This window comes from Salmo trutta, chromosome 3 (genome assembly GCF_901001165.1).
Source record: "Salmo trutta chromosome 3, fSalTru1.1, whole genome shotgun sequence".
Lineage (NCBI taxonomy): Eukaryota > Metazoa > Chordata > Actinopteri > Salmoniformes > Salmonidae > Salmo > Salmo trutta.
In genome coordinates this window covers 34414416-34439426 of record NC_042959.1, presented here as the reverse complement: position 1 = coordinate 34439426, position 25011 = coordinate 34414416, and the positions used below count along the sequence as shown (strand labels likewise).

The following is a 25011-nucleotide window of genomic DNA, read 5'->3' as shown; positions in this document are numbered from 1 at the left end:
ATGGAGGCGAGAGAGGATGGGATGAGAGGAGAGAGCGAGAGTGGCGGGATGGGATCGAGAGGGAGGATGGAGAGAGAGGGAGGGCTGGAGAGAGAGAGGAGGGATTGGCGAAGAGTGAGAGGGATGAGAGAGAGGATGGATGAGAGGGAGAGAGAGGAGGGAGGGATGTGAGAGAGGAGGGAGGGATGGAGAGAGAGGGAGGGCTGGAGAGAGAGAGAGGGATGGAGAGAGAGGGAGGGATGGAGAGAGGGAGAGAGGGAGGGAGGGAGGATGGAGAGAGGGAGGGATGGAGAGAGAGGGAGGATGGAGAGAGAGGGAGGGATGGAGAGAGAGAGAGGGATGGAGAGAGAGGGAGGGATGGAGAGAGGGAGAGAGAGAGGGAGAGACTGAGTGGGAGAGAGAGAAAGAGGGGAGGAGAGAGAGGGAGGGGGAGGGAGTGAGTGAGTGAGTGAGAGAGAGGGAGAGAGGGAGTGAGCGAGAGGGAGCTAGAAAGAGAGAGAGAAAGAGAGAGAGAGATGGAGAAAGAGAAAGATGGAAATAGGGAGTGTGAGGGGTATTGAACTGAAAGAGGGATGGAGGGACAGTGAGGGGAGATGGGAGAGATTGAGAGAAAGTGAAGGACAGAGAGACAGAATGTGAGAGGAGAGAGGTTAATCAAACAACTAAAAGAGGTGATGATAAAGAGGAAGGCGTATTCCAAAGGGAGGAATGTACTGTGTATTCGGAAAGTATTCAGACCCCTTCCCTTTTAAACATTTTGTTTACATTTCAGCCTTATTATAAAATTGATTGAATACATTTTTTTCGTCATCAATCTACACACAGTACCCCATAATGACAAAGTCAAAACAGGTTTTTAGAATTTTTTGCAAATGTATAAAAAAACAAATGTATAGAAAACCAAACCTTATTTAAGTATTCAGATCCTTTGCTATGAGACTTGAAATTGAGGTCAGGTGCATCCTGTTTCCATTGATCAACCTTGAGATGTATTGATTGGAGCTTGATTGGAGTCCATCTGTGGTCAATTCAGTTGATTGGACATGATTTGGAAAGGCACACACCTGTCTATATAGGGTCCCACAGTTTGCAATGCATGTCAGAGCAAAAACCAAGCCATGAGGTCGAAGAAATTGTCCGTAGAGGTCCAACACAGGATTGTGTCGAGGCACAGATCTGGGGAAGGGTACCAAAAAATGTCTACAGTATTGAAGGTCCCCAAGAACACAGTGACCTCCATCATTCTTAAATGGAAGAAGTTTGGAACCACCAAGACTCTTCCTAGAGCTGGCCACCCTGGCAAACTGAGCAATCTGAGGAGAAGGGCCTTGGTCAGGGAGGTGACCAAGAACCCGATAGTCAATCTGACAAAACTCCAGAGTACCTCTGTGGAGATGGGAGAACCTTCCAGAAGGACAAACATCTTTGCAGCACACTACCAATCAGGCCTTTATGGTAGAGTGGCCAGATGGAAGACACTCCTCAGTAAAAGGTACATGACAACCCGCTTGGAGTTTGCCAAAAGGCACCTAAAGACTCTCAGACCATGACAAACAAGATTCTCTGCTCTGATGAAACCAAGATTGAAACCTGTCACCATCCCTATGGTGAAGCAAATTGGTAATAGAATCAAGCTGTGGGAATGTTTTTCCGTGACTAGTTAATCCGACTAGCCAGGATAGAGGGAAAGATTAAGAGAGCAAAGTACAGCGAGATCCTTGATGAAAACCTGCTCCAGAGCGCTCAATACCTCAGACTGGGGGCGAAGGTTCACCTTCTAACAGGACAACGAACCTAAGCACACAGCCAAAACAATGCAGGAGTGGCTTCGGGACAAGTCTCTGAATGTCCTTGAGTGGCCCAGCCAGAGCCCAGATTTGAACCCCGATCAAACATCTCTGGAGAGACCAAAAAATGTCTGTTCAGCGACGCTCCCCATCCAACCTGACAGAGCTTGAGAGGATGGCAGAGAAGAATGGAAGAAACTTCCTAAATACAGTTGTGCCAAGCTTGTATCACCATACCCAAGAAGATTCAAGGCTGTAAACACTGCCAAAGGTGCTTAAACAAAGTACTGAGTAAAGTGCCTGAATACTTACAGTGGGGAGAACAAGTATTTGATACACTGCTGATTTTGCAGGTTTTCCTACTTACAAAGCATGTAGAGGTCTGTATTTTTTTATCATAGGTACACTTCAACTGTGAGAGACGGAATCTAAAACAAAAATCCAGAAAATCACATTGTATGATTTGTAAGTGATTAATTTGCATTTTATTGCATGACATAAGTATTTGATACATCAGAAACGCAGAACTTAATATTTGGGACAGAAACCTTTGTTTGCAATTTTAGAGATCATATGCTTCCTGTAGTTCTTGACCAGGTTTGCACACACTGCAGCAGGGATTTTGTCCCACTCCTCCAAACAGACCTTTAGGTTTCGGGGCTGTTGCTGGGCAATACGGACTTTCAGCTCCCTCCAAAGATTTTCTATTGGGTTCAGGTCTGGAGACTGGCTAGGCCACTCCACGACCTTGAGATGCTTCTTACGGAGCTACTCCTTAGTTGCCCTGGCTGTGTGTTTTGGGTCGTTGTCATGCTGAAAGACCCAGCCACGACCCATCTTCAATGCTCTTACTGAGGGAAGGAGGTTGTTGGCCAAGATCTCGCGATACATGGCCCCATCCATCCTCCCCTCAATACGGTGCAGTTGTCCTGTCCCCTTTGCAGAAAAGCATCCCCAAAGAATGATGTTTCCACCTCCATGCTTCACGGTTGGGATGGTGTTCTTAGGGTTGTACTCATCCTTCTTCTTCCTCTAAACACGGCGAGTGGAGTTTAGACCAAAATGCTCTATTTTTGTCTCATCAGACCACATGACCTTCTCCCATTCCTCCTCTGGATCATCCAGATGGTCATTGGCAAACTTCAGACGGGCCTGGACATGCGCTGGCTTGAGCAGGGGGACCTTGCGTGCGCTGTAGGATTTTAATCCATGACGGCGTAGTGTGTTACTAATGGTTTTCTTTGAGACTGTGGTCCCAGCTCTCTTCAGGTCATTGACCAGGTCCTGCCGTGTAGTTCTGGGCTGATCCCTCACCTTCCTCATGATCATTGATGCCCCATGAGGTGAGATCTTGCATGGAGCCCCAGACCGAGGGTGATTGACCGTCATCTTGAACTTCTTCCATTTTCTAATAATTGCTCCAACAGTTGTTGCCTTCTCACACTGCTTGCCTATTGTCCTGTAGCCCATCCCAGCCTTGTGCAGGTCTACAATTTATTCACTGATGTCCTTACACAGCTCTCTGGTCTTGGCCATTGTGGAGAGGTTGGGGGGGGTATAAATTAGCAAAAATCTCTAAAAACCTGCTTTTGCTTTTTCATTATGGGGTATTGTGTGTAGATGGGTCAGGGAAGAAACCATTTAATCCATATTTGAATAAGGCTATAATGTAACAAAATGTGGAAAAATTCAAGGGGTCTGAATTCTTTCTGAATGCACTGTATTAAACAGATGTAGGAGGAAATGAAAGTCAAGCTAGTGAAAGATACACTGCTTTTCTCTGTTGGAAACCTAGAATGTTAAAAACCCTTAAAATGTCACATTTGACAGAATCTGAAATAGGTACCAATATATCTGCTGAGAATGGGTGACAGGGAGGGTTAGAAATAACAGAGGGAGATGGAGAGAGAGAGACACACACACAGAGAGACACAGAGAAAGACACACAGAGAGAGACAGAGAGAGACACAGAGAGAGACAGAGAGAGACACAGAGAGAGACACAGAGAGAGACACACAGAGAGAGACACATAGAGAGACACAGAGAGCGACAAAGAGGGAAACACAAAGAGAGACAGAGAAAGACACAGAGAGACAGAGAGAATAGGAAGAGGAAAAGAGAGGGCAGAGAGAACACAGAAAAAAAGGAAGATAAATAGAAAGAGAGAGAGAGGTGAAAGGGAGACCTAGGGTTGAGGCAAGCTGCATAGCAAGGGCAGACTCATGTCCACTAAGTTCCACAGTGTTCACGTCAGACTGTGATGTGTACAGGTCAAGCCATCACGATCACGTAACAGATTGGCTACGTGTATCACAGAATGTTGGTCCGGTCACTGAGTTGTCTAGACAACAGGGACATCTAGTGGACAATGGTATGCATTACAGTTTGATGTGTATTAACCTGTGTGTGTGTGTGTGTGTGTGTGTGTGTGTGTGTGTGTGTGTGTGTGTGTGTGTGTGTGTGTGTGTGTGTGTGTGTGTGTTACAGATACCTCTACAAGCTGAGAGACCTTCACATGGCTGTGGAAAACTACACAGAGGCTGCATACACCCTGTTGCTTCACTCTCGCCTGCTCAAGGTACACAAAAACAGACACGCGCGTGCACACACCCACCCACCAACACACGAACACACACACACACATTGACATTCACTTGTAATGTTATTTGGTCCTCTGAGCACAAAAAAAGGACTGTAAAGGACATAAAGGACTGTAAAATCACCAAGAACGTAGCTTAAAGTGATTTTAATTTAGGAAATCAATTCCCAAGTATCCCCACGCATTAATATAGAGGCATATGTTAATGTATCCCAGTGTAATCAATGTTTAAATGATTCGGTTTTAGTGAAATACTACAGTGGTTCATCCTTTAAAAGTTTTGAGCTTATGCCGCGACCGTTTGTGGTAGATGGTGGCATATTGTGATAAATTGCGTCATTCTGGCAACAAGGTCTTTTCATTGACTTGTTTATTGTGTTATTGGCTTGTTTATTGTTTACTCCATGTGTAACTCTGTGTTGTTGTCTGTGTCACACTGCTTTGCTTTATCTTGGCCAGATCGCAGTTGTAAATGAGAACTTGTTCTCAACTGGCCTACCTGGTTAAATAAAGGTGAAATAAATAAAAACAATTAAAAAATGAAATAACGTGCCATAGAATTCAGCGGCACCCTGCAAGCTGTGCTGCAGTACACCGCAGCTTTTGAAGGAAGAACCACTGTATATCTGTTTGAGCTTCTTGCGGTCAATTTGCAGTCTACAAATGATTTATAGAACTATGCTCCGACCCCCTGACCATCCACTCAAGAAAAAAAACATCCTGTGGCTGAATGTAATTGGGGACCCTTGCCCTGTAGCCTTCACAATCCTGTTTATTGCATGTCCTTCCGCTCTGATTGTTTAATCTCTGCCCCCTCTCTTTCTCTGTCTCTCCCCCCTCCATCCCTCCCTAAATCCCTCCTACGTCTCCCTCTCCCCTTCCCCTCTCAGTGGTCAGAGGACCAGTGCAGTCCCCAGTTTGAGGTGCGTAGCTGTCAGACACAGCGCCAGCAGAAGGAGAATCTCTATGAAACCATCATCGGGTACTTCGACAAGGGCAAGGTCAGGAGCAGAGTCGGCTATCTTGATTCTGTGTAGTGTCTTTGCTGGATAGATAGATGTATTGAAGTTGGACAGAGTCTCTGTGCTCTCTGTTGCGGAGTCGGTGATCTTGATATATTACGTACTCTCTGCTCTCTGTAGAAGTGTTGGAGTTGTTTATTTTGAAGAACCTCTCTTCTCTCCATGGGTGTATTGGTAATCGTTCGTCTCTCTGTGTTGTGTAGATGTGGGAGGAAGCTATAACTCTGTGTAAGGAGCTGGCTGACCAGTATGAGATGGAAGTGTTTGAATACGAGCTGCTCAGCCAGAGTCTGGTAAGACACACACAACACACTGTTGCGTCCTATTCCATATATGAATATGTTCTGTCTGCAAGCTGCCTTCATTAGCGTTTCTTCTTGATTTCTAACACCCTTCACAGGGACCCCTGAGAACTTTCCTCTACTCCTCTCGCTTTCTCTCGACTTCTCCTCTCCTTCATCCCGAAAGTACATCACATTTGGAGTGACTGTTCAATGCGCTCCTCTCCTCCGCTTCTCCTCTCGTCGTTTTTCTCCTCTCTCGCCTCCCAAGAGTCTCACTCTCTCAAACTAAAAATAGCATGTATAGTATTTCTCCATCCGTCCCCTTTGTCGCCTGAGAGACAGTCTTCTCTGCTCCTCTGAAATTTGTTGTTGTGCAATAAATATGATAGATTCTGCCCTTGGATTTTGTCCTTTTATCTTTTGTCCTGTATTTCAGCGTTGAAAAACAAGACTCTGCAGGGTGTGTCATATGTCGTGTTGTAGCTTTATCCTATCTCTATCTTCATCTGTCTGTCTGTTTCTCCCACACACGCTCTGTCTGTCTGTTTCTCCCACACACTCTCTGTCTGTCTGTTTTCTCCTCCCACACACTCTCTGTCTGTCTGTTTCTCCTCCCACACACTCTCTGTCTGTCTGTTTCTCCTCCCACACACTCTCTGTCTGTCTGTTTTCTCCTCCCACACACTCTCTGTCTGTCTGTTTCTCCTCCCACACACTCTCTGTCTGTCTGTTTCTCCTCCCACACACTCTCTGTCTGTCTGTTTCTCCTCCCACACACTCTCTGTCTGTCTGTTTTCTCCTCCCACACACTCTCTGTCTGTCTGTTTCTCCTCCCACACACTCTCTGTCTGTCTGTTTCTCCTCCCACACACTCTCTGTCTGTCTGTTTCTCCTCCCATACACTCTCTGTCTGTCTGTTTTCTCCTCCCACACACTCTCTGTCTGTCTGTTTCTCCCACACACTCTCTGTCTGTCTGTTTTCTCCTCCCACACACTCTCTGTCTGTCTGTTTCTCCTCCCACACACTCTCTGTCTGTCTGTTTTCTCCTCCCACACACTCTCGGTCTGTCTGTTTCTCCTCCCACACACTCTCTGTCTGTCTGTTTCTCCTCCCACACACTCTCTGTCTGTCTGTTTTCTCCTCCCACACACTCTCTGTCTGTCTGTTTCTCCTCCCATACACTCTCTGTCTGTCTGTTTTCTCCTCCCACACACTCTCTGTCTGTCTGTTTTCTCCTCCCACACATTCTCTGTCTGTCTGTTTCTTCTCCCACACACTCTCTGTCTGTCTGTTTTCTCCTCCCACACACTCTCTGTCTGTCTGTTTCTCCTCCCACACACTCTCTGTCTGTCTGTTTCTCCTCCCACACACTCTCTGTATGTCTGTTTTCTCCTCCCACACACTCTCTGTCTGTCTGTTTCTCCTCCCACACACTCTCTGTCTGTCTGTTTCTCCTCCCACACACTCTCTGTCTGTCTGTTTCTCTTCCCACACACTCTCTGTCTGTCTGTTTTCTCCTCCCACACACTCTCTGTCTGTCTGTTTCTCCCACACACTCTCTGTCTGTTTGTTTCTCCTCCCACACACTCTCTGTCTGTCTGTTTCTCCCACACACTCTCTGTCTGTCTGTTTCTCCTACCACACACTCTCTGTCTGTCTGTTTCTCCCACACACTCTCTGTCTGTCTGTTTCTCCCACACACTCTCTGTCTACCTGTTTCTCCCACACACTCTCTGTCTGCCTGTTTCTCCCACACACTCTCTGTCTGTCTGTTTCTCCCACACACTCTCTGTCTGCCTGTTTCTCCCACACACTCTCTGTCTGTCTGTTTCTCCCACACACTCTCTGTCTGCCTGTTTCTCCCACACACTCTCTGTCTGTCTGTTTCTCCTCCCACACACTCTCTGTCTGCCTGTTTCTCCCACACACTCTCTGTCTGTCTGTTTCTCCTCCCACACACTCTCTGTCTGTCTGTTTTTCCTCCCACACACTCTCTGTCTGTCTGTTTCTCCCACACACTCTCTGTCTGCCTGTTTCTCCCACACACTCTCTGTCTGTCTGTTTCTCCCACACACTCTCTGTCTGCCTGTTTCTCCCACACACTCTCTGTCTGTCTGTTTCTCCTCCCACACACTCTCTGTCTGTCTGTTTCTCCTCCCACACACTCTCTGTCTGTCTGTTTCTCCCACACACTCTCTGTCTGCCTGTTTCTCCCACACACTCTCTGTCTGTCTCTTTCTCCCACACACTCTCTGTCTGTCTTTCTCTCTTCCCCTCTCCACCCTACCCCCTAACCCTCTCTCCCACATCTATCTCTCCCACCTCTACTATCTCTATTTCCCCCAACATCCTCTCTCTCTTGCTCTCTCCCTAACCTTTCATCTCTCTCCCTCTCCTCTACCTCTCTACCCCCCCCCCCCCCTCCCCTCTCTCTCTGCAGAAGCAGCAGGCTAGGTTCTATGAGAACATTATGACGATCCTGAGGCCCAAGCCAGACTACTTTGCTGTGGGCTACTACGGACAGGGTTACCCTCCCTTCCTCAGGGTATGTCTAAGCATCTGCCTAACCTTGTATTCACAATGTCTAGTTTTAGCTCCAAAGGAAATGTGAAAGAGCTTCTATCTACATGATTTTGGGTTGGTCACTCGTGGTTTATTGCACTTACTAAGTAAACAACAGATTGTCAATCCACAAGAGGAAGCAATATCAACATTTAAAAAATAAAATAAAAAAAGAATGCAGTCTTATGTAGAGTTTATGACTGTTCATAACCGCCTTATGACTGTGTGTAACTGTTTATAACCTCAGAACAAGGTGTTTATCCACCGGGGGAAGGAGTACGAGCGTAGAGAAGACTTCCAGAACCAGTTGATGAGTCAGTTCCCCAGCGCTGTCCGTCTCAATATCACCACCATGCCTGGAGACGACGTCAGACTCTCCCCTTTGCAGTGTATCCTTATGTGCACACACAGACAATGCACACACACACACATACACACAGAGGCGATTTTAGCATGTAAATCTTGGTGGGGCAACAAACAAAAAAAGAAAGTGGGATGCGTGCCAGCAAAGCCAATAAACAACACAACACTAAACAATACGTTTCTTGCACTATAACGGTGACAAACGGTGCCCAGAAACTGTTAGCGTAACGATTTGCGCTGAGAGTCGGGAAGCAAGTTCAGGGAGTGAGTGTTTTAATAAATAAACGTAACTTAATACAAAACAAGAAAACACAAACAACGCACAGACACAACACTGACAGGAACAACGACGCCTGGGGAAGGAACCAAAGGGAGTGACATATATAGGGAAGGTAATCAGGGAGGTGATGGAGTCCAAGTGAGTCTGAAGACGTGCAGGTGCGCGTAACGATGGTGACAGGTGTGCGCCATAACGAGTGACCTAGAGGGCCAGAGAGGGAGCACACGTGACAGTTAGGGCCTACATAAAGCTGTCCCAACAGCAGAGTCCCAACATCTTACCACTGCTACACCTGGCTATCAGCGGAGCCTTGTTTGGCAGCGAAACAGTTCATTCAGCCTTGTAGTGGCTTCCTTACCAATTGACCACAGCCACTGCCCAAGCCTGAAGCGGGGTTGTTTCGGACACATACAGTCCACATTTGAAGTTCCCAAACGGCAAAAACATTCAATGAGATCCAGGGATATGGTGCAACAAAAAGGTTTATTCTTCTTATATCTAACAAAAAATGATTCTCCAATCAACTTAGATCATAGATTACTTTACATATATATGCCTGTATGTCTGTATGTCTGTATGGTCAAAAGACTGTACCGCTCCCGCTTCTCGATAGGACCCCTCTTCCCCCGAAGGCCCAACTTCCTGCCTTTATCCTATCACTAACACACTTACCACAGTACAATGAATGGGCAAGAGGTGGAGCCAAAAATGAAGTTACACTAATAACAAAGGAATATATCTCAATCAGGTAAAGATAAATCACAAAAGGTACGTACCTAATATTTCATCAAATACATTAATATTTCATACAAATATACAAAGTCCCATATAGGACAAGAGTCCATTGATCTCAGTCTCAGAGTTGAAGTGTTCAAGTGTTCAACTTCCAAAAATGTCAAGAATTGACGTCCAAAAATGTAAGAGTACGACATCCAAGAATCAGTCAAAGATGGAGCACTGTGTGTGTGTGTGTGTGTGTGTGTGTGTGTGTGTGTGTGTGTGTGTGTGTGTGTGTGTGTGTGTGTGTGTGTGTGTGTGTGTCTCAACCAACTGCCTCCAGGAGCAGACAGAGTTTATTGATAAGTCTCTGTAAGATATTGGTCTTGGTCTTAACCATGACACGACCTTTGGCCCCTGGAAAAGCCTCCACCACATGCCCCATTAGCCAAGAGTTCCTTGGGGCGGTGTCATCGACGATGACAACAAGAAGTTTCTCTTAGTTTTGTTCCACTTGTTCCGCTCCTGCATATGTAGAAGATACTCCCTTAGCCATCTCTTCCAGAAGAGGTCAGTGATATATTGTACTTGCTTCCATCTCCTTTGTGAGTATAGGTCTCCTCTCTGGAATAGTCCTGGTGGCAGGACTGGCTTCGCTTTCAGATGAAGCAGATGGTTCAGAGTCAGGAGTTCTAGATCATTAGGGTCATTTGTCACAGTTGTGATTGGTCTGTCGTTCGTGATCGCCTCAACTTCACACAAGGCCATCTGCAAAGCCTCATCATCCAATACTTGCTCTTTAGTGACTGAATAGAGGATCTTTTTCACCAGTCCGATCCATCTCTCCCATACCGCCCCATGGTGGGTTCCAGAGGGAGGGTTGAATGACCATGTCACTCCTTCCTTCAGTAATTCATTTTGAATCTTGTTGTGATCCAGCTCTTTCAGAGCTTCTCCTAGCTCTCTGTCTGTTCCAACAAAGTTGGTGCCATTGTCTGTTCTGATACTTGTTACTGGGCCCCTTTCGACAGATGAACCTGCACAGGGCATTGATGCAGGAATCAGTATCCAGATAACTAGCAACTTCTAGATGGACAGCTCAACTCACAAGGCAAGTAAAGATCACACCGTACCGCTTCACACAAACACGGCCTCGCTTCACCTCTATTGGGCCAAAGTAATCTATGCCCACATGGGTGAAAGGCGGCAAATCAGGTGACACCCAATCTTGTGGAAGGTCGGCCATCTTCTGTTCTCCAGCTCTAGCTTGCATCCGCCTGCAGAGGACACACCTCTTAAGGATCTTCCTTGCTAAGGAGTTGGCACAGGGTATCCAATATCGCTGGCGAAGTCTAGAAAGCATGTGACCTCTCCCAGAGTGGCCAACCTGCTCATGGATGTGGAGTAAGATAAGTCTGGAGATGTCGGAGTCTTTGGGCAGAATCATAGAATTCTTTAGTTCCGTAGGCATAGCAGCTTTGCTTAACCTTCCTCCCACTCTCAGAATTCCATTGTCAACAATTGGATCAAGCTTAGAGATTGAGCCGCTTCTCTTGGCACATTGTTTTCCTTTCACAACGAGTGCAATTTCTTGTTTAAAGTGCTGTTGTTGCTCAAATCGAATGACCTTTTCTGCTTCATCTAGGTCATCCACAGACAGACTTTCTTTTCCAAATGTCAGTTTGAACTTGTCAATTTGTTTCTTCAGTGAGTTTTTAAACTCTGATCTGATCCTGGATCAGTTTGGGTGAGAACTTTCCTTTTCTGGCTTAACTGTAGAAGAAGTCTCTTCAGTCTCTTTTCTCACCTCTGGATCATCTGGAGGGATGGGGTCAAGCTCCTCTAGGACTTTCGGCCATTGTGTTTCTGCTTTATCCAGGAATTCTGGTCCTTTGAGCCATCTCTTTGAGTTCAGGTAAGTTTCAACATGTAACCCTCTTGAGGCATCATTGGCTGGGTTGTGTTTGGAGTTCAAATACCTCCACTGTTTCGCTTTCGATAGGTCACGGATCACAGCAACCCTATTAGCCACAAAGGTATGGAATCTCTTCGTATCGTTGCGGATGTATTTCAGCACAGACTGGCAGTCTGTCCAGAAAGTTGACTCCTCAAGTTCAATCTGAAGCTCCAACCTTAACATCCTGTTCACTCACACGGCCAATGTTGCTGCAGCAAGTTCCAGTCTGGGGATCGGGGGATCGTCATCTGCTTGAGTGGAGTCACCCTTGATTTCCCCAGCATGAATGAATGAATGCGGTGCGGACCTTTTCCATACCGTTTGTGAACCTAAGGTAACTTGCCATTCCATAACCTTGTTCACTTGCGTCACCGAAGTGATGCAGCTGTGCGGTCTTGACTTGACCAAAGTTCTCAGGCATCATACACATGTCAATCTGGAATCTGGACAGCTGGTCCAGCTCTGAGAGCCATCTCTTCCATGAAATAGAGTGTTCTTCGGGGATGACTTCGTCCCATCCACACTTTAGCTTGCAGAGCTCTTGAGATACTGGGAGCATCAGAAGGGTAGGTGCCTGGTTTAAAGGTTTTTCAGAGTCGCAATCTGCCACTACAGCTATTGCAGTGGCAAAGCTGCTTCCCCTACTCTTGGACTTGAACTGCTGTTTAACCTCTACGGGCTAGGGGGCAGTATTGAGAATTTTGGAAAAAATATGTGCCCATTTTTAACTGCCTCCTACACCAACTCAGAAGCTAGAATATGCATATTATTGTTCAGGTTTGGATAGAAAACACCCTAAAGTTTCTAAAACTGTTTGAATGGTGTCTGTGAGTATAACAGAACTCCTATGGCAGGCAAAAACCTGAGAAGGTTTCATGCAGGAAGTACCCTGTCTGACAAGGTGTTGTTGTTCTTGCTTCTGTTTATTGAAGAGTCAGGATCTTAGCTGTAACGTGACAATTCCTAGGGCTCCAATAGGCTCTCAGAACCCGGGAAAAACCTGAACGATGACGAGGCAGCCTCAGGCTGAAACACAGAATCCCCTTTTCCAAGTGTCCCATCAGAGGACAATGGAATTAGGTACGTGCGCGATTTGACCCCATGCAGTATTTTCCTTCGGCTGTTTAGCTAATTGCAGATTCCCGGTCGGAATATTATTGCTTTTTTACGAGAATAATGGCATAAAAATTGATTTTAAACAGCGGTTGACATGCTTCGAAGTACGTAATGGAATATTTCGAATTTTTTTGTCACGTTCTGCGCCATGCGCACGACCGTGATTTACCATTCTGATAGTGTCTAGAACGCACGAACAAAACGCCTCTGTTTGGATATAACGATGGATTATTTGGGACCAAACCTACATTTGTTATTGAAGTAGAAGTCCTGGGAGTGCATTCTGACGAAGAACAGGAAAGGTAAGACCATTTTTCTTATAGGAAATGTGATTTTGGTGAAGGCTAAACTGGGTGGGTGTCTAAATAGCTAGCCCGTGATGGCTGGGCTATGTACTTAGAATATTGCAAAATGTGCTTCATCCGAAAAGCTATTTTAAAATCGGACATATGGAGTGCATAGAGGAGTAATGTATCTATAATTCTTAAAATAATTGTTATGCTTTTTGTGAACGTTTATCGTGAGTAATTTAGTAAATTCCCCGGAAGTTTGCGGGGGGTATGCTTTTTCTGAACGTCACATGCGAATGTAAAAAGCTGGTTTTTGATATAAATATGAACTTCATTGAACAGACATGCATGTATTGTATAAAATAATGTCCTAGGTGTGTCATCTGATGAAGATCATAAAAGGTTAGTGCTGCATTTAGCTGTGGTTTGGGTTTTTGTGACATTATATGCTAGCTTGAAAAATGGGTGTCTGATTATTTCTGGCTGGGCACTCTCCTGACATAATCTAATGTTTTGCTTTCGTTGTAAAGCCTTTTTGAAATCGGACAGTGTGGTTAGATTAACGAGAGTCTTGTCTTTAAATAGCTGTAAAATATTCATATGTTTGAGAAATTGAAGTAATAGTATTTCAAACGTTTTAAAAATCGCGCCACAGGATTCAACTGGCTGTTACGTTGGTGGGACGAATTCGTCCCGCCGGTCCCATAGAGGTTAACTTCTTACGGATATGTGGGATGGTAGCGTCCCACCTGGCCAACATCCGATGAAATTGTAGAGCGCGAAATTAAAAAATACTAAATTCAAATATTTAACATTCTTGAAAATATATGTGTTATACATAAAAATAAAGCTTAACTTCTTGTTAATCTAGCCGCCGTGTCAGATTTCAAAAAGGCTTTACGCGAAAGCAAACCATGCGATTATCGGAGGACAGCGCCCAGCAAACAAATGCATAACAAATCATTTTCAACCAGGGAGTTGTGACACGAAAGTCAGAAATAGCGATATAATATATGCCTTACCTTTGAAGATCTTCTTCTGTTGGCACTCCAAAAGGTCCCATTTACATTAGAAATGGTCCTTTTGTTCGATAAAGTCCTTCTTTATATCCATAAAAACTCAGTTTACCTGGCACGCTTCAAAAAGAATGCGCTCTCTCGGCCATGCGCTTGGAAACACTTGGAAACACTACAGCCAAAATGGGAGCCACTTAGAAAAACTACAACTTCTCCCTAATTTTTCCAAAAAACAGACTGAAACTCTTTCTAAAGACTGTTGACATCTAGTGGAAGCCCTAGGAACTGCAATCGGGGATGATTTCGCCCTATTATAAAAGTGCCAGACATTGAAATCAGTGATATGCTGAATTTTTTTGTTTGTTGGGATGGTTTGTACTCGGGGTTTCGCCTGCCCTTTCAGTTCTGTTATACTCACAGACATTATTTTAACAGTTTATATGCATATCTTAGCTTCTGGGCCTGAGTAGCAGGCAGTTTACTTTGGGTACGCTTTTCACTTTGGGCACGGACGTCAAAATACCGCCCCCTATCCCAAAGAAGTTAAAGTCTGCTGCTGTTTTGGTTTTTAAAAACCTTTTGGTTGGACAGGGGATCTTGAATATCTCCATACAACGGATCCTGTAATATTTTGGCCTGTTTTTCCATGAACGTCACCAGGTCACTGAACTGGGCCCTCAGGTGGCTTCTCTCGAAAATATCACATGCTGTAGACCTACGTTTTTCCCTTAGCTTGTAGGAAGTTTTGACATTATCAACTTTATGTTAGAGGGAAGATTAAGCTCTTCCATGTTCTGTAGGTCTTGCATAGCATTACAGCAACCTCTAAGATAGAGTGTATAGCCACCCAGTCTCTTTCCATCATCCGGTTTGATGTTTGTCCAGTTCCAAACCTTTTCCATGTAAGCAGTGGTGACTTCATTGATTTCATTGCCAAAGTGTTCCTTTAACAACCTTTTAGCCTCTGCATAGCCTCTTCTGGCTTCCATATGCATACAACTGCGGACCAGATCCTTGGGCTAACCAGAGGTGTACTGTTCCAGGTAATAGAGCGTATCCTGGTGGCTGCTTGTCTTATCTTCTATGCCATGCTCAAATGCACGCATGAATGGCCTAAAGTTTAGAGGATCACCGTCAAACATAGGTATCTCCCTAACAGGGAGTGGGGCCAGTGTGTGCTGTAGTACAAGGAGGCCAGCAATTTCATTCTGCCTTTGCATGACAGTAGAGAGGTTATCAGGGCTGTTATCATGACTGATACCCACAGTGTTGATTCTGTGTTGATTGCTAGACCTTGCTGTTGACTGCTGGGGGGTGTGGTTTATGGCTGTTTTCTGAATAGGTTTTGATGACTTTATGGTTGTTGAAAAACCCTTTTTAATGGGGTCTTTGGAACTGCACCTAATGCAGCAAACTCAACAGGCGATGGTTCAGGTTCCTCATAGACCTCAGGTTCTTGGTTCTCAAAATATGAGTTTATTCCATCTTCTTGGCTTAGTAAGTGGGCTGCCACGACATGGGATTGAGAAGTTGACTCAACACTCTCCAGGACCTTCAGTCTGGCATTATATGCTGCTATGTCCATTTCCAGTGCCATTTTTTCCATCCTAACATTCAGTTGAGCTTTCTGTTGTTCCAGTTGAGCTTTCTCCAGATCCAATGCATGCTTGTCCTGTAATGATGCTTGGCAAGCTAGTAGAGCTGCTCGCTCAGCCTCGGCTTTTAGGCGTGCAGAGGACACTGAGGATGCAACCTTAGAATACTTTGTTTTACTTGATATTTTTGACACATTAGAAATGCTGTCATGTTGTTCAATGAGCATTTGTGGCTCAACTTCAGCATTTTTCCATATTTCCACCTCTTTCAGGAAATGTTCTCATTGGTTGATAATAGTTAATGCTCTAATTTTCCTGTTCCTCTTCTGTGACTAGCTCTAGCACAGATTCATAAGCATTCTTAAAGTCATTGAGAACAGCATCAAATGCTTCAAGACTCTCATTCACAGTTTCAATGTTTCCTCCAGCAACAAGGATTTTATTTCATTAATTTTGCATGTACACACTCCAAGTTTGTCTCTCCGGGCTGCATAGAGTGAATTTAAATGCTCCGCTGCCCTCTCCAGTGGGGTCTTATTTGGGATTTAATCCGCCATCATTCACTTTTAATTCACACAATTTACAATGACACAGTTGTGGGTTTGATTGTTAAACGCAATGCCCCTTTAGACCTCCTTTAACGCTTTAAAAACACAGTCATCAATTTCAGCGTATTGACCCATTTTGCATTGAACATGTGCAAGTTTGGCATTTTAGATGCATTTTAAATATTTCATACCATTATAGGTTGTGTCCCCTTTAATTACGTTTAAACACGCAGTATCTTTAGATCCTTTAGTTGCGTTCCGTTGATGCATTGCATTTCCGCGTTAGGCCTAATATTAGACATTTGATTAGGCTACGTTGTGCATATGTTCTCAGTGTTTCCCAAACTCAAACTTCTTAATTGTTTTCACAGCGCTGTGTTTTGAATTCCATTCCCAAGTTCATCAAACATTCCAATGATAAGCACATTTGCGCTTCCATAATATGCTTAATCAAACGATTGCATACGTTGGAGCGATCAAGGAAACCATAACTGATTTAAAGATACTGCTTGTTTAAACTTAATTAAAGGGGACTGCCTTTTAAAAAAACATAGCTCATATGACTGACTTACTTAAACAAAAGTGGTTTCTAATGACAATTGAGATGTGCAAACTATGGCATAAGGGGACAACAAGCGGATAAGAGGCATTCCGTACTTTCGATTAAGACATTAATGAGCGAGCTAGGACGGATGTAACGTTAGTCAATATAACTATTTGTTTAGCACTTTTGAAATGTACAGCCACAGAATTCAGAACATGGGCTGTTCTTACAGTGTTCTACCTGTTCACCAAGTCAGAACTGTAGGATAAATAAAGTGGGCTTATAAGTAGACAATGAAAGCTCTTACAAAATTTGATGATTACATTTCTCTAAAACAGGTTATAGGCACCAGCAAGTCCAAACAGTAGGTGCTATTAAGAGGGGTAAATAGACCAAATTATTAGGGTGAGGCACATGGGCTACTAACAGCTTACTACACAACATACACTTAGTATAACTTTCTTAGCTACAGTATAAATATCTCCCTGGCATATTACATCATTTATGCAGCAGCATACAATACATTTTTGGACTCACCTTGTTATGCTGTGCTCACTTGAATAGGAAGGTGGCGCGACGGTCCTTCGTGGGCAAATTTTATCATCAAAGTCTGGCATTCTCTGGATGTATGGTGCTTTCAAGACAACTGGGAACTTTGAAAAAAACAAGGTCGAATCATGATGTCGTCATTGGTCTTCAGGTCATAGCTCTAGAAAGAGGCCAGAGTTCCCTACTTACAGTTCTGAGATGGATGACCGTTCAAAACATATTTCCCAGTCGGAGCTCGTTTTTTCCAGAATTCTCAGTTCCCTTGAACTCACTGAAGTCAAGTTTTCGCAGTTTCGAGTTAACAGTTGTTTTGAGCGTGGCACAAAGCATGCTTCATTGACAGCAGGGCCAATGTTGAATGTTCATCATTTTAAACTTGTAAAAGAGACCCTTAATCCCAGATTTGGGACCACACAGCCACTCCATTGAATAGCAGGCTAGTGATTGAATTTTTGGAGGTCTAATCAAATGAAATCAAAGTTTATTTGTCATGTGCACCGAATACAACAGGTGTAGACCTTACAGTGAAACGCTTACTTACAGGCTCTAAGCAACAGTGCAATTTATAAGTAAAAAAAAGGTATTAGGTGAACAATAGATAAGTAAAGAAATAAAAACAACAGTAAAAAAGACAGAGAAAAATAACAGTAGTGAGGCTATATACAGTCGCGAGGCTATAACAGTAACAATTCTATATACAGGCACCGGTTAGTTGGGCTGATTGAGGTAGTATGTACATGTAGGTAGGGTAAAAGTGACTATGCATATATGATAAAACAGAGAGTAGCAGTAGCGTAAAAGCCTACCCTTAGACTTGGCGTTGACGTACTGTCACCACGAGTGACAGAACAGTGAGCTAATCATGGCGCAACTAGAGAACATTACCAACACCTATGCTCCGTATTTTCTTGCTGGCTTCCCCACCACCACAGAAAGCACTGAGCTAGGCTGAAACACCTGCATTTTGGAGCTGCCTTACTCAATAAAGCAAGAAAGAGCCCATGTTTGTATGTAGCTTTATTAACTCAATGATTTACATTTTTTTTATTTGTTTGCAAACTGATATGTGACACGTATTAATGCCAAAATAACATGCAAAACAGGTAAGTCTTTTTTATTAGTATTTTTTTTGCAAAAAATGTGGGGTTCAACACAGGTTGGGCTTTGCCCTGAATGATGGGTCGCCACTGCATACACACACTGTCTTTAATTCAGTGGGCTAACATTGTCCTAAGTCGCATGGACCACCATGGCTTTATAGTCACACACGAAGACGTTTCACTTCTTGTATGGTTGGGTTGTAGTCATGTTGCCTTCCTGACCTGGTTGTCTCAGACATCCAGTGTTTCACTGTTCAGCCTGTCCTGGAGATCCCATCTCGCTTGAAGAGCAAACCTGTCCCTGACCAGATCATCAAGTCAGTCCCTCTCTGCCCTCAACCTTTATCTCTATCTAACAAAGATGACTGTTTTAACCTTCTCTTTCTATCCCGCTCTATGTGTCTTTATTGTATGTGTGTGTGTGTGTTGTAGCTTCTACAAGTCCAACTACGTGCAGCGTTTCCACTACTCCAGACCAGTGAGGAAAGGCCCAGTGGATCCCAGCAATGAGTTTGTTGTAAGTGTCTGACCGGATCCCTGACTGTACTGAATAATGAATACAACATATAGCAGATCCAATACATGATCACACCAGGACTTTTTTCATTTTGTATCTATCTCTCCCATGGTCTCTCTCTCTTTCTCTCTGTATCTCCCTCTCTGTATCTCTCTTCCTTTTTTCTAGTCCATGTGGATTGAGCGCACCACGTTCACCACAGTGTATAAACTCCCTGGGATCCTGCGCTGGTTTGAGGCCACAGACATGAAACATGTAAGTGTGTCTGTTTGTCTCTCTCTCGCTTTCTTTCTGCCGACCAGTTTGCCTGTTTACCATTATCTATCTCTCACTGCCAGTGCTGGATCGAGGCGAGCGCTTTTCTCTGCAATGGCTAGCATAACTGTTCATGGTCCTGAAACTGTTTATTTATTTTGCTCAGTTTTATTCGGCATAATCTTGTGTTTACTAATTTAGTTACAACACCCCGTCTGTCTCTCTGTCTCTGTCTCTGTCTCTGTCTCTCTCTGTCTCTCTCTCTCTCTCTCTCTCTCTCTCTCTCTCTCTCTCTCTCTCTCTCTCTCTCTCTCTCTCTCTCTCTCTCTCTCTCTCTCTCTCTCTCTCTCAGACCACCATCAGTCCTCTGGAGAATGCCATAGAGACCATGCAGAGCACCAATGACAAGATCCTCACCCTAATCAACCAATACCAGGCCGACGATGCCCTTCCCATCAACCCTCTCTCCATGCTGCTCAACGGCATTGTGGACCCTGCCGTCATGGGGGGCTTCGCCAAGTACGAGAAGGTCAGAGTTCGTCCGTCCGTCCATCCATCCATCCACCCTCCCACCTGCCCACCCACCTACCCGCATGCCTCAACCCCATCCCAGGACTGTGTAATCTATAAAAGTACAGCATATTTCTATCCCTCTCCTCTTTACAGGCTTTCTTCACTGAGGAGTACAACTTGCAACACCCAGAGGACAGAGATAAGCTGGATGGTCTCAAAGACCTCATCGCATGGCAGGTACTGTACGCACACACACACTCAGGCACGTGCACCGACACATGTACAGGCATACACACAAACACACAAACACACTGTTTTATCGTTTACCTCTCTTGTAGATCCCGTTGCTGGGTGGGGGAATCTCTCTACATGGGAAGAGAGTGACAGACGACCTACGACCTTTCCACGAGCGCATGGAGGAGTGCTTCAAGCATATGAGGAAGAAGGTGGAGAAGGAGTATGGAGTGAGGGAGCTGGTAAGAGAAAGAGTGAAATCGAAAGAGGAAAGGAGAGTGTTTGTGTGAGGCCTGATAGGCTAGCTGGAAGGAGATAGTAGCAGAGGAGAATTTCAATCTCAAAAACTATTTTGTGAAAGAGTTTTAGGAATGACACTAGCAATGCCAAAGCTTAACTCCTGTTTGTGAAAAACATTGTATTAACTCTCTCTTTATCTCGCTCTTTCATCCAACTTTATTCTTTTGTCTCATTTTTATCCATCCCTCTCTTTTCCCTCTTCGTCACGCCTCGTTCTTAGCCGGATATGGATGAGAGGAAGTCAAGTCGTCCGCGCTCTGTCCTTCGCTCCTTCCGTCAGTCCGTCATCTCCATCTCTTCCCTCCAGGGGTCTGAGTGTGGGACCCCCACCAAACCTTATCCAGACTGGTAACACACACTCACAAAACACAAATACACACTCACACACACACATTTGAAATACTTTATTTAAACCCACCAATCAAATTTACATGAAAAAAAGGATCCAAACATTTCAAAGGTCCCTGTATGCATGGCACTCAAGGGTACAGAAAACACCTCCTTCTCCAAACAGCTAGGGTGCCCACGACAGTCGAAACAGAGCAGTACATAGCCAACTGCTTCGCCCTAGTCTTTGGCAGGCCCGCAATCTGGAGTCCACGCACTGCAAGCATGTGTACGTGGCCAAGACTGCCAAATATCAGCTCCACCAGCTTGCACCTACACGCGAGGCTGTCCAAGCGCCACAAGGGGCTGGTATGTAAGAAGCTTCTTGGCAAAGGCCCTCTCCATTTAGCCGTCAAATGAGGAGCCCACTACCAATATGAGCACCTCCCCCTGGCCTCCCCCCACAGCAACAACATCTGGCGTATTTGGCACAGAGGGAAACATATCATCATCAACATCAAACCAGCTTCCTCTTACACAAGAATGTTAATGGAGGTGTGCTGTTGGTGAGACTACCTGTCTCACCTCGCTGGCTATCAGCTCGACAAGGCGATTATGTCTAGCAATGTACAATCCTTGTACGAACAGCAACCCTTCACAATATGGGAAACAGACTCTCACACACACACACACACACACACACACACACACACACACACACACACACACACACACACACACACACACACACACACACACAGATGCAAACCCACACACATGGGTGCAAACATGCAACCATGCTGGATAAACAAACACACACCTTACCCCCCTCTCTCCCTCTTCTTTCTCCCCCTTCTCTTCCTCTCCCTCCACCTGCCTCCCTCCCTCCCCAGTGGTCTCACTGACATGGCGGCCCCCCAGACCCCCACCCTGCAGCGCTCCAGTGGGAGTGTGAGCGTGGGGGATGAGGGAGGGGCAGATGGGGAGGTTAAACTCAGGAACTCCAAGAGGAGAAGGAAAAGGAGCAGCATGATCTTCATCCCAGAGGAGAGAGACAGGACCAACACTCTGGACAGCAAATGGGTGAGAGAGAGCGGGAAAGAGAGAGATAGACAGGGAGAGAGAGAGAGAGAGAGAGACACAGGACCAACACACTGGACAGCAAATGGGTGAGAGAGAGCAGGAGAGAGAGAGATAGACAGTGGGAGAGAGAAAGAGAGAAACAGGGGGAAAAGGAGAGAGAGGAAGAGAGAGAGGGAGAGAGAGATGGAGATATACACTACCGGTCAAAAGTTTTAGAACACCTACTCATTCAAGGGTTTTTCTTTATTTGGACTATTTTCTACATTGAAGAATAATAGTGAAGACATCAACGCTATGAAATAACACATGTGTAATCATGTAGTAACCAACAAAGTGTTAAACAAATCAAAATGTATTTTATATTTGAGATTCTTCAAAGTAGCCACCCTTTGCGTTGATGACAGCTTTCCACACTCTTGGCATTCTCTGAACCAGCTTAACCTGGAATGCTTTTCCAACACTCTTGAAGTAGTTCCCACATATGCTGAGCACTTGTTGGCTGCTTTTCCTTCACTCTGCGGTCCGACTCATCCCAAACTATCTCAGTTTGGTTGAGGTCGGGGGATTGTGGAGGGCAGGTCATCTGATGCAGCACTCCATCACTCTCCTTCTTGGTAAAATATCCCTTACACAGCCTGGAGATGTGTTGGGTCATTGTCCTGTTGAAAAACAAATGACAGTCCCACTAAGCCCAAACCAGATGGTATGGCTGCAGAATGCTGTGTTAGCCATGCTGGTTAAGTGTGCCTTGAATTCTAAATAAATCACAGACAGTGTCACCAGCAAAGCACCCCCACATCATAACACCTCCTCCTCCATGCTTTACGGTGGGAAATACACATGCGGAGATCATCCATTCACCCACACTCACATAATTAGTTAAATAAAGTCCACCTGTGTGCAATCTAAGTGTCACATGATCTCTGTATATTTACACCTGTCCTGAAAGGCCCCAGAGTCTGCAACACCACTAAGCAAGGGGCACCACCAAGTAAGTGGAACCATGAAGACCAAGAACCTCTCCAAACAGGTCAGGGACAAAGTTATGGAGAAGTACAGATCAGGGTTGGGTTATAAAAAAATATCAGAAACTTTGAACATCCACGGAGCACCGTTAAATCCATTATAACAAATGGAAAGAAATGGCACCACAACAAACCTGCCAAGAGAGGGCCGCCCAACAAAACTCACGGACCAGGCAAGGAGGGCATTAATCAGAGAGGCAACAAAGAGACCAAAGATAACCCTGAAGGAGCTGCAAAGCTCCACAGCTGAGATTGGAGTATCTGTCCATAGGACCACTTTAAGCCGTACAATCCACAGAGCTGGGCTTTACGGAAGAGTGACCATAAAAAATCCATTGCTTAAAGAAAAAATAAGCATACTCGTTTGTGTTCGCCAAAAGGCATGTGGGAGACTCCCCAAACATTTGGAAGAAGGTACTCTGGTCAGATGAGACTAAAGTTGAGCATTTTGGCCATCAAGGAAAACGCTATCTGGCACAAACCTAACACCTTTCATCACCCCGAGAACACCATCCCCACAGTGAAGCATGGTGGTGGCAGCATCATGCTGTGGAGATGTTTTTCATCGGCAGGGATTGGGAAACTGGTCAGAATTGAAGGAATGATGGATGGCGCTAAGTACAGGGAAAATCTTGAGGGAAACCTGTTTCAGTCTTCCAGAGATTTGAGACTGGGACAGAGGTTCACCTTCCAGCAGGACAATGATCCTAAACATACTGCTAAAGCAACACTCAAGTGGTTTAAGGGGAAACATTTAAATAAAACTGGCCTTCTTTATACTTTTACAACATTAACAATGTCTACACTGTATTTCTGATCAATTTGATGTTATTTTAATTGACAAAATGTTTTATTTTCTTTCAAAAACAAGGACATTTCTAAGTGACCCCAAACTTTTGAACGGTAGTGTATATACAAAAACAGATAGGTGCAATGTTTTACAGGGTCAGCCACTGTTTCATTGAAATCCTTTCAAACCAAAGAGGAAAAAAGAGGAAGAGTATTTGGACATGCCTGTGGACACCTGCTGTATACCAGTGTCAGTGAGACTCTCTGCTCTCTGTCTCCCTCTAGCTGTCCAAGAAGCAGGAGTTTCGCAGTGACACCAACTTGTCTGAACCTGGCGCTCAAGAAAATGTCTTTCTCACCAACGCCAACTCCAGATCTCTGCCTGCTATTACAGGTATCACACACACACACACACACACACACACACACACACACACACACACACACACACACACACACACACACTCCCTCACACACCCTCTCCCTGCCCACAGGTCAGTCTCTGTCTGTGGCCAATGGTAGTGAGGAGGCGGAGTCATCCCGGTTCAGAAGGGACAGTAAGAGTATGTCTGTGTGTCTTCCTGGAGACCGCACTGCTGACAGACGCTCCAAAGGGGTCATCAACCTGCTCTTTGGGACCAAGGTACACACACACACACACACACACACACACACACACACACACACACACTCAACAACAACTAGGTATATTGTGTGTTCTATCTAAAGGGATGTATGTTTATCTTTTGTTTCAACAGAGCAACAAGTCTGAGCAACAGAGCAACAAGTCATCTACTGATCCAAGCAACAGGAAAGCCAGTCAATTCTAACAGCCATCCATCACACATGATGTACCCTCAGTGCCTTTTAACCTGCTCTGCTTTGAATTCCAGTTACCACCGGGGGCTATTGCCTTGCTAGAAACTCCTCTTTGGAAAGAGCTATCTGATCTGTTCTATTTTTAAAAATAGGTTTTAAAGACTTGTTTGCGCTCACACAGGCACACAGGCACACACACACAATGAGAGAGAGGTGGGGGGAAAGGGAGAGAGAGACTGACCGATTCTCTGAAGAAATTCATGCTTTTAAACTTCTGCTCTCATATATTTTCATAATCATTTCAATAGAGAACATTTTTATGAACTGTCAATCTTAAATGATGGTGTTTGCAAGCATCCAATGTAATTCAATTGATGAAATAATGAGTAAAGAGATATCTGACTCAATTTCTCCCCAATATTGTTTTTTCAAATGTTATTAACAATGTAGCCCTTCCCTGCATTCAATGACCGAAAGCACCCTCTTTGGTCTCATGAGTGGAATGTAATTCATATTTTTCATAATGTCATAATAAAGATTTTTTGGAATTAAACGACGAAAATACGGTGTTTTGTCTGTCAAACAGTTTTGCTATATATCAGTCTTCTGTGATGTATATAAAGTGTAATATCGGGATGCAAACTCTAAATGTAATAGATTACATCTCTATACCTGACATGGTACATGTAATAGATTACATCTCTATATCTGACATGGTACATGTAATAGATTACATCTCTGTACCTGACATGGTACATGTAATAGATTACATCTCTATATCTGACATGGTACATGTAATAGATTACATCTCTGTACCTG

The 25011-nt window shown here is 44.6% G+C and overlaps 1 protein-coding gene across 2 annotated transcripts in view; it reads left to right on the top strand.

Moving 5' to 3' along the window:
- Positions 1–24754, top strand: part of LOC115173846 (dedicator of cytokinesis protein 2) — a 153347-nt gene extending 128593 nt beyond the window's left edge. For both annotated transcript variants that reach the window (XM_029732302.1, XM_029732296.1), the window contains 16 exons: positions 4275–4365; positions 5277–5387; positions 5612–5701; positions 8134–8238; positions 8503–8644; positions 18566–18647; positions 18763–18847; positions 19016–19102; positions 19455–19631; positions 19769–19852; positions 19954–20091; positions 20370–20497; positions 21370–21559; positions 23659–23767; positions 23868–24016; positions 24132–24754. In XM_029732302.1, the coding sequence (XP_029588162.1) occupies positions 4275–4365; positions 5277–5387; positions 5612–5701; positions 8134–8238; positions 8503–8644; positions 18566–18647; positions 18763–18847; positions 19016–19102; positions 19455–19631; positions 19769–19852; positions 19954–20091; positions 20370–20497; positions 21370–21559; positions 23659–23767; positions 23868–24016; positions 24132–24203 (1840 nt within the window). In that variant the 3' untranslated portion in view covers positions 24204–24754. The remainder of the gene's footprint in view (positions 1–4274; positions 4366–5276; positions 5388–5611; positions 5702–8133; positions 8239–8502; positions 8645–18565; positions 18648–18762; positions 18848–19015; positions 19103–19454; positions 19632–19768; positions 19853–19953; positions 20092–20369; positions 20498–21369; positions 21560–23658; positions 23768–23867; positions 24017–24131) is intronic.
- Positions 24755–25011: the final 257 nt, after the last annotated feature.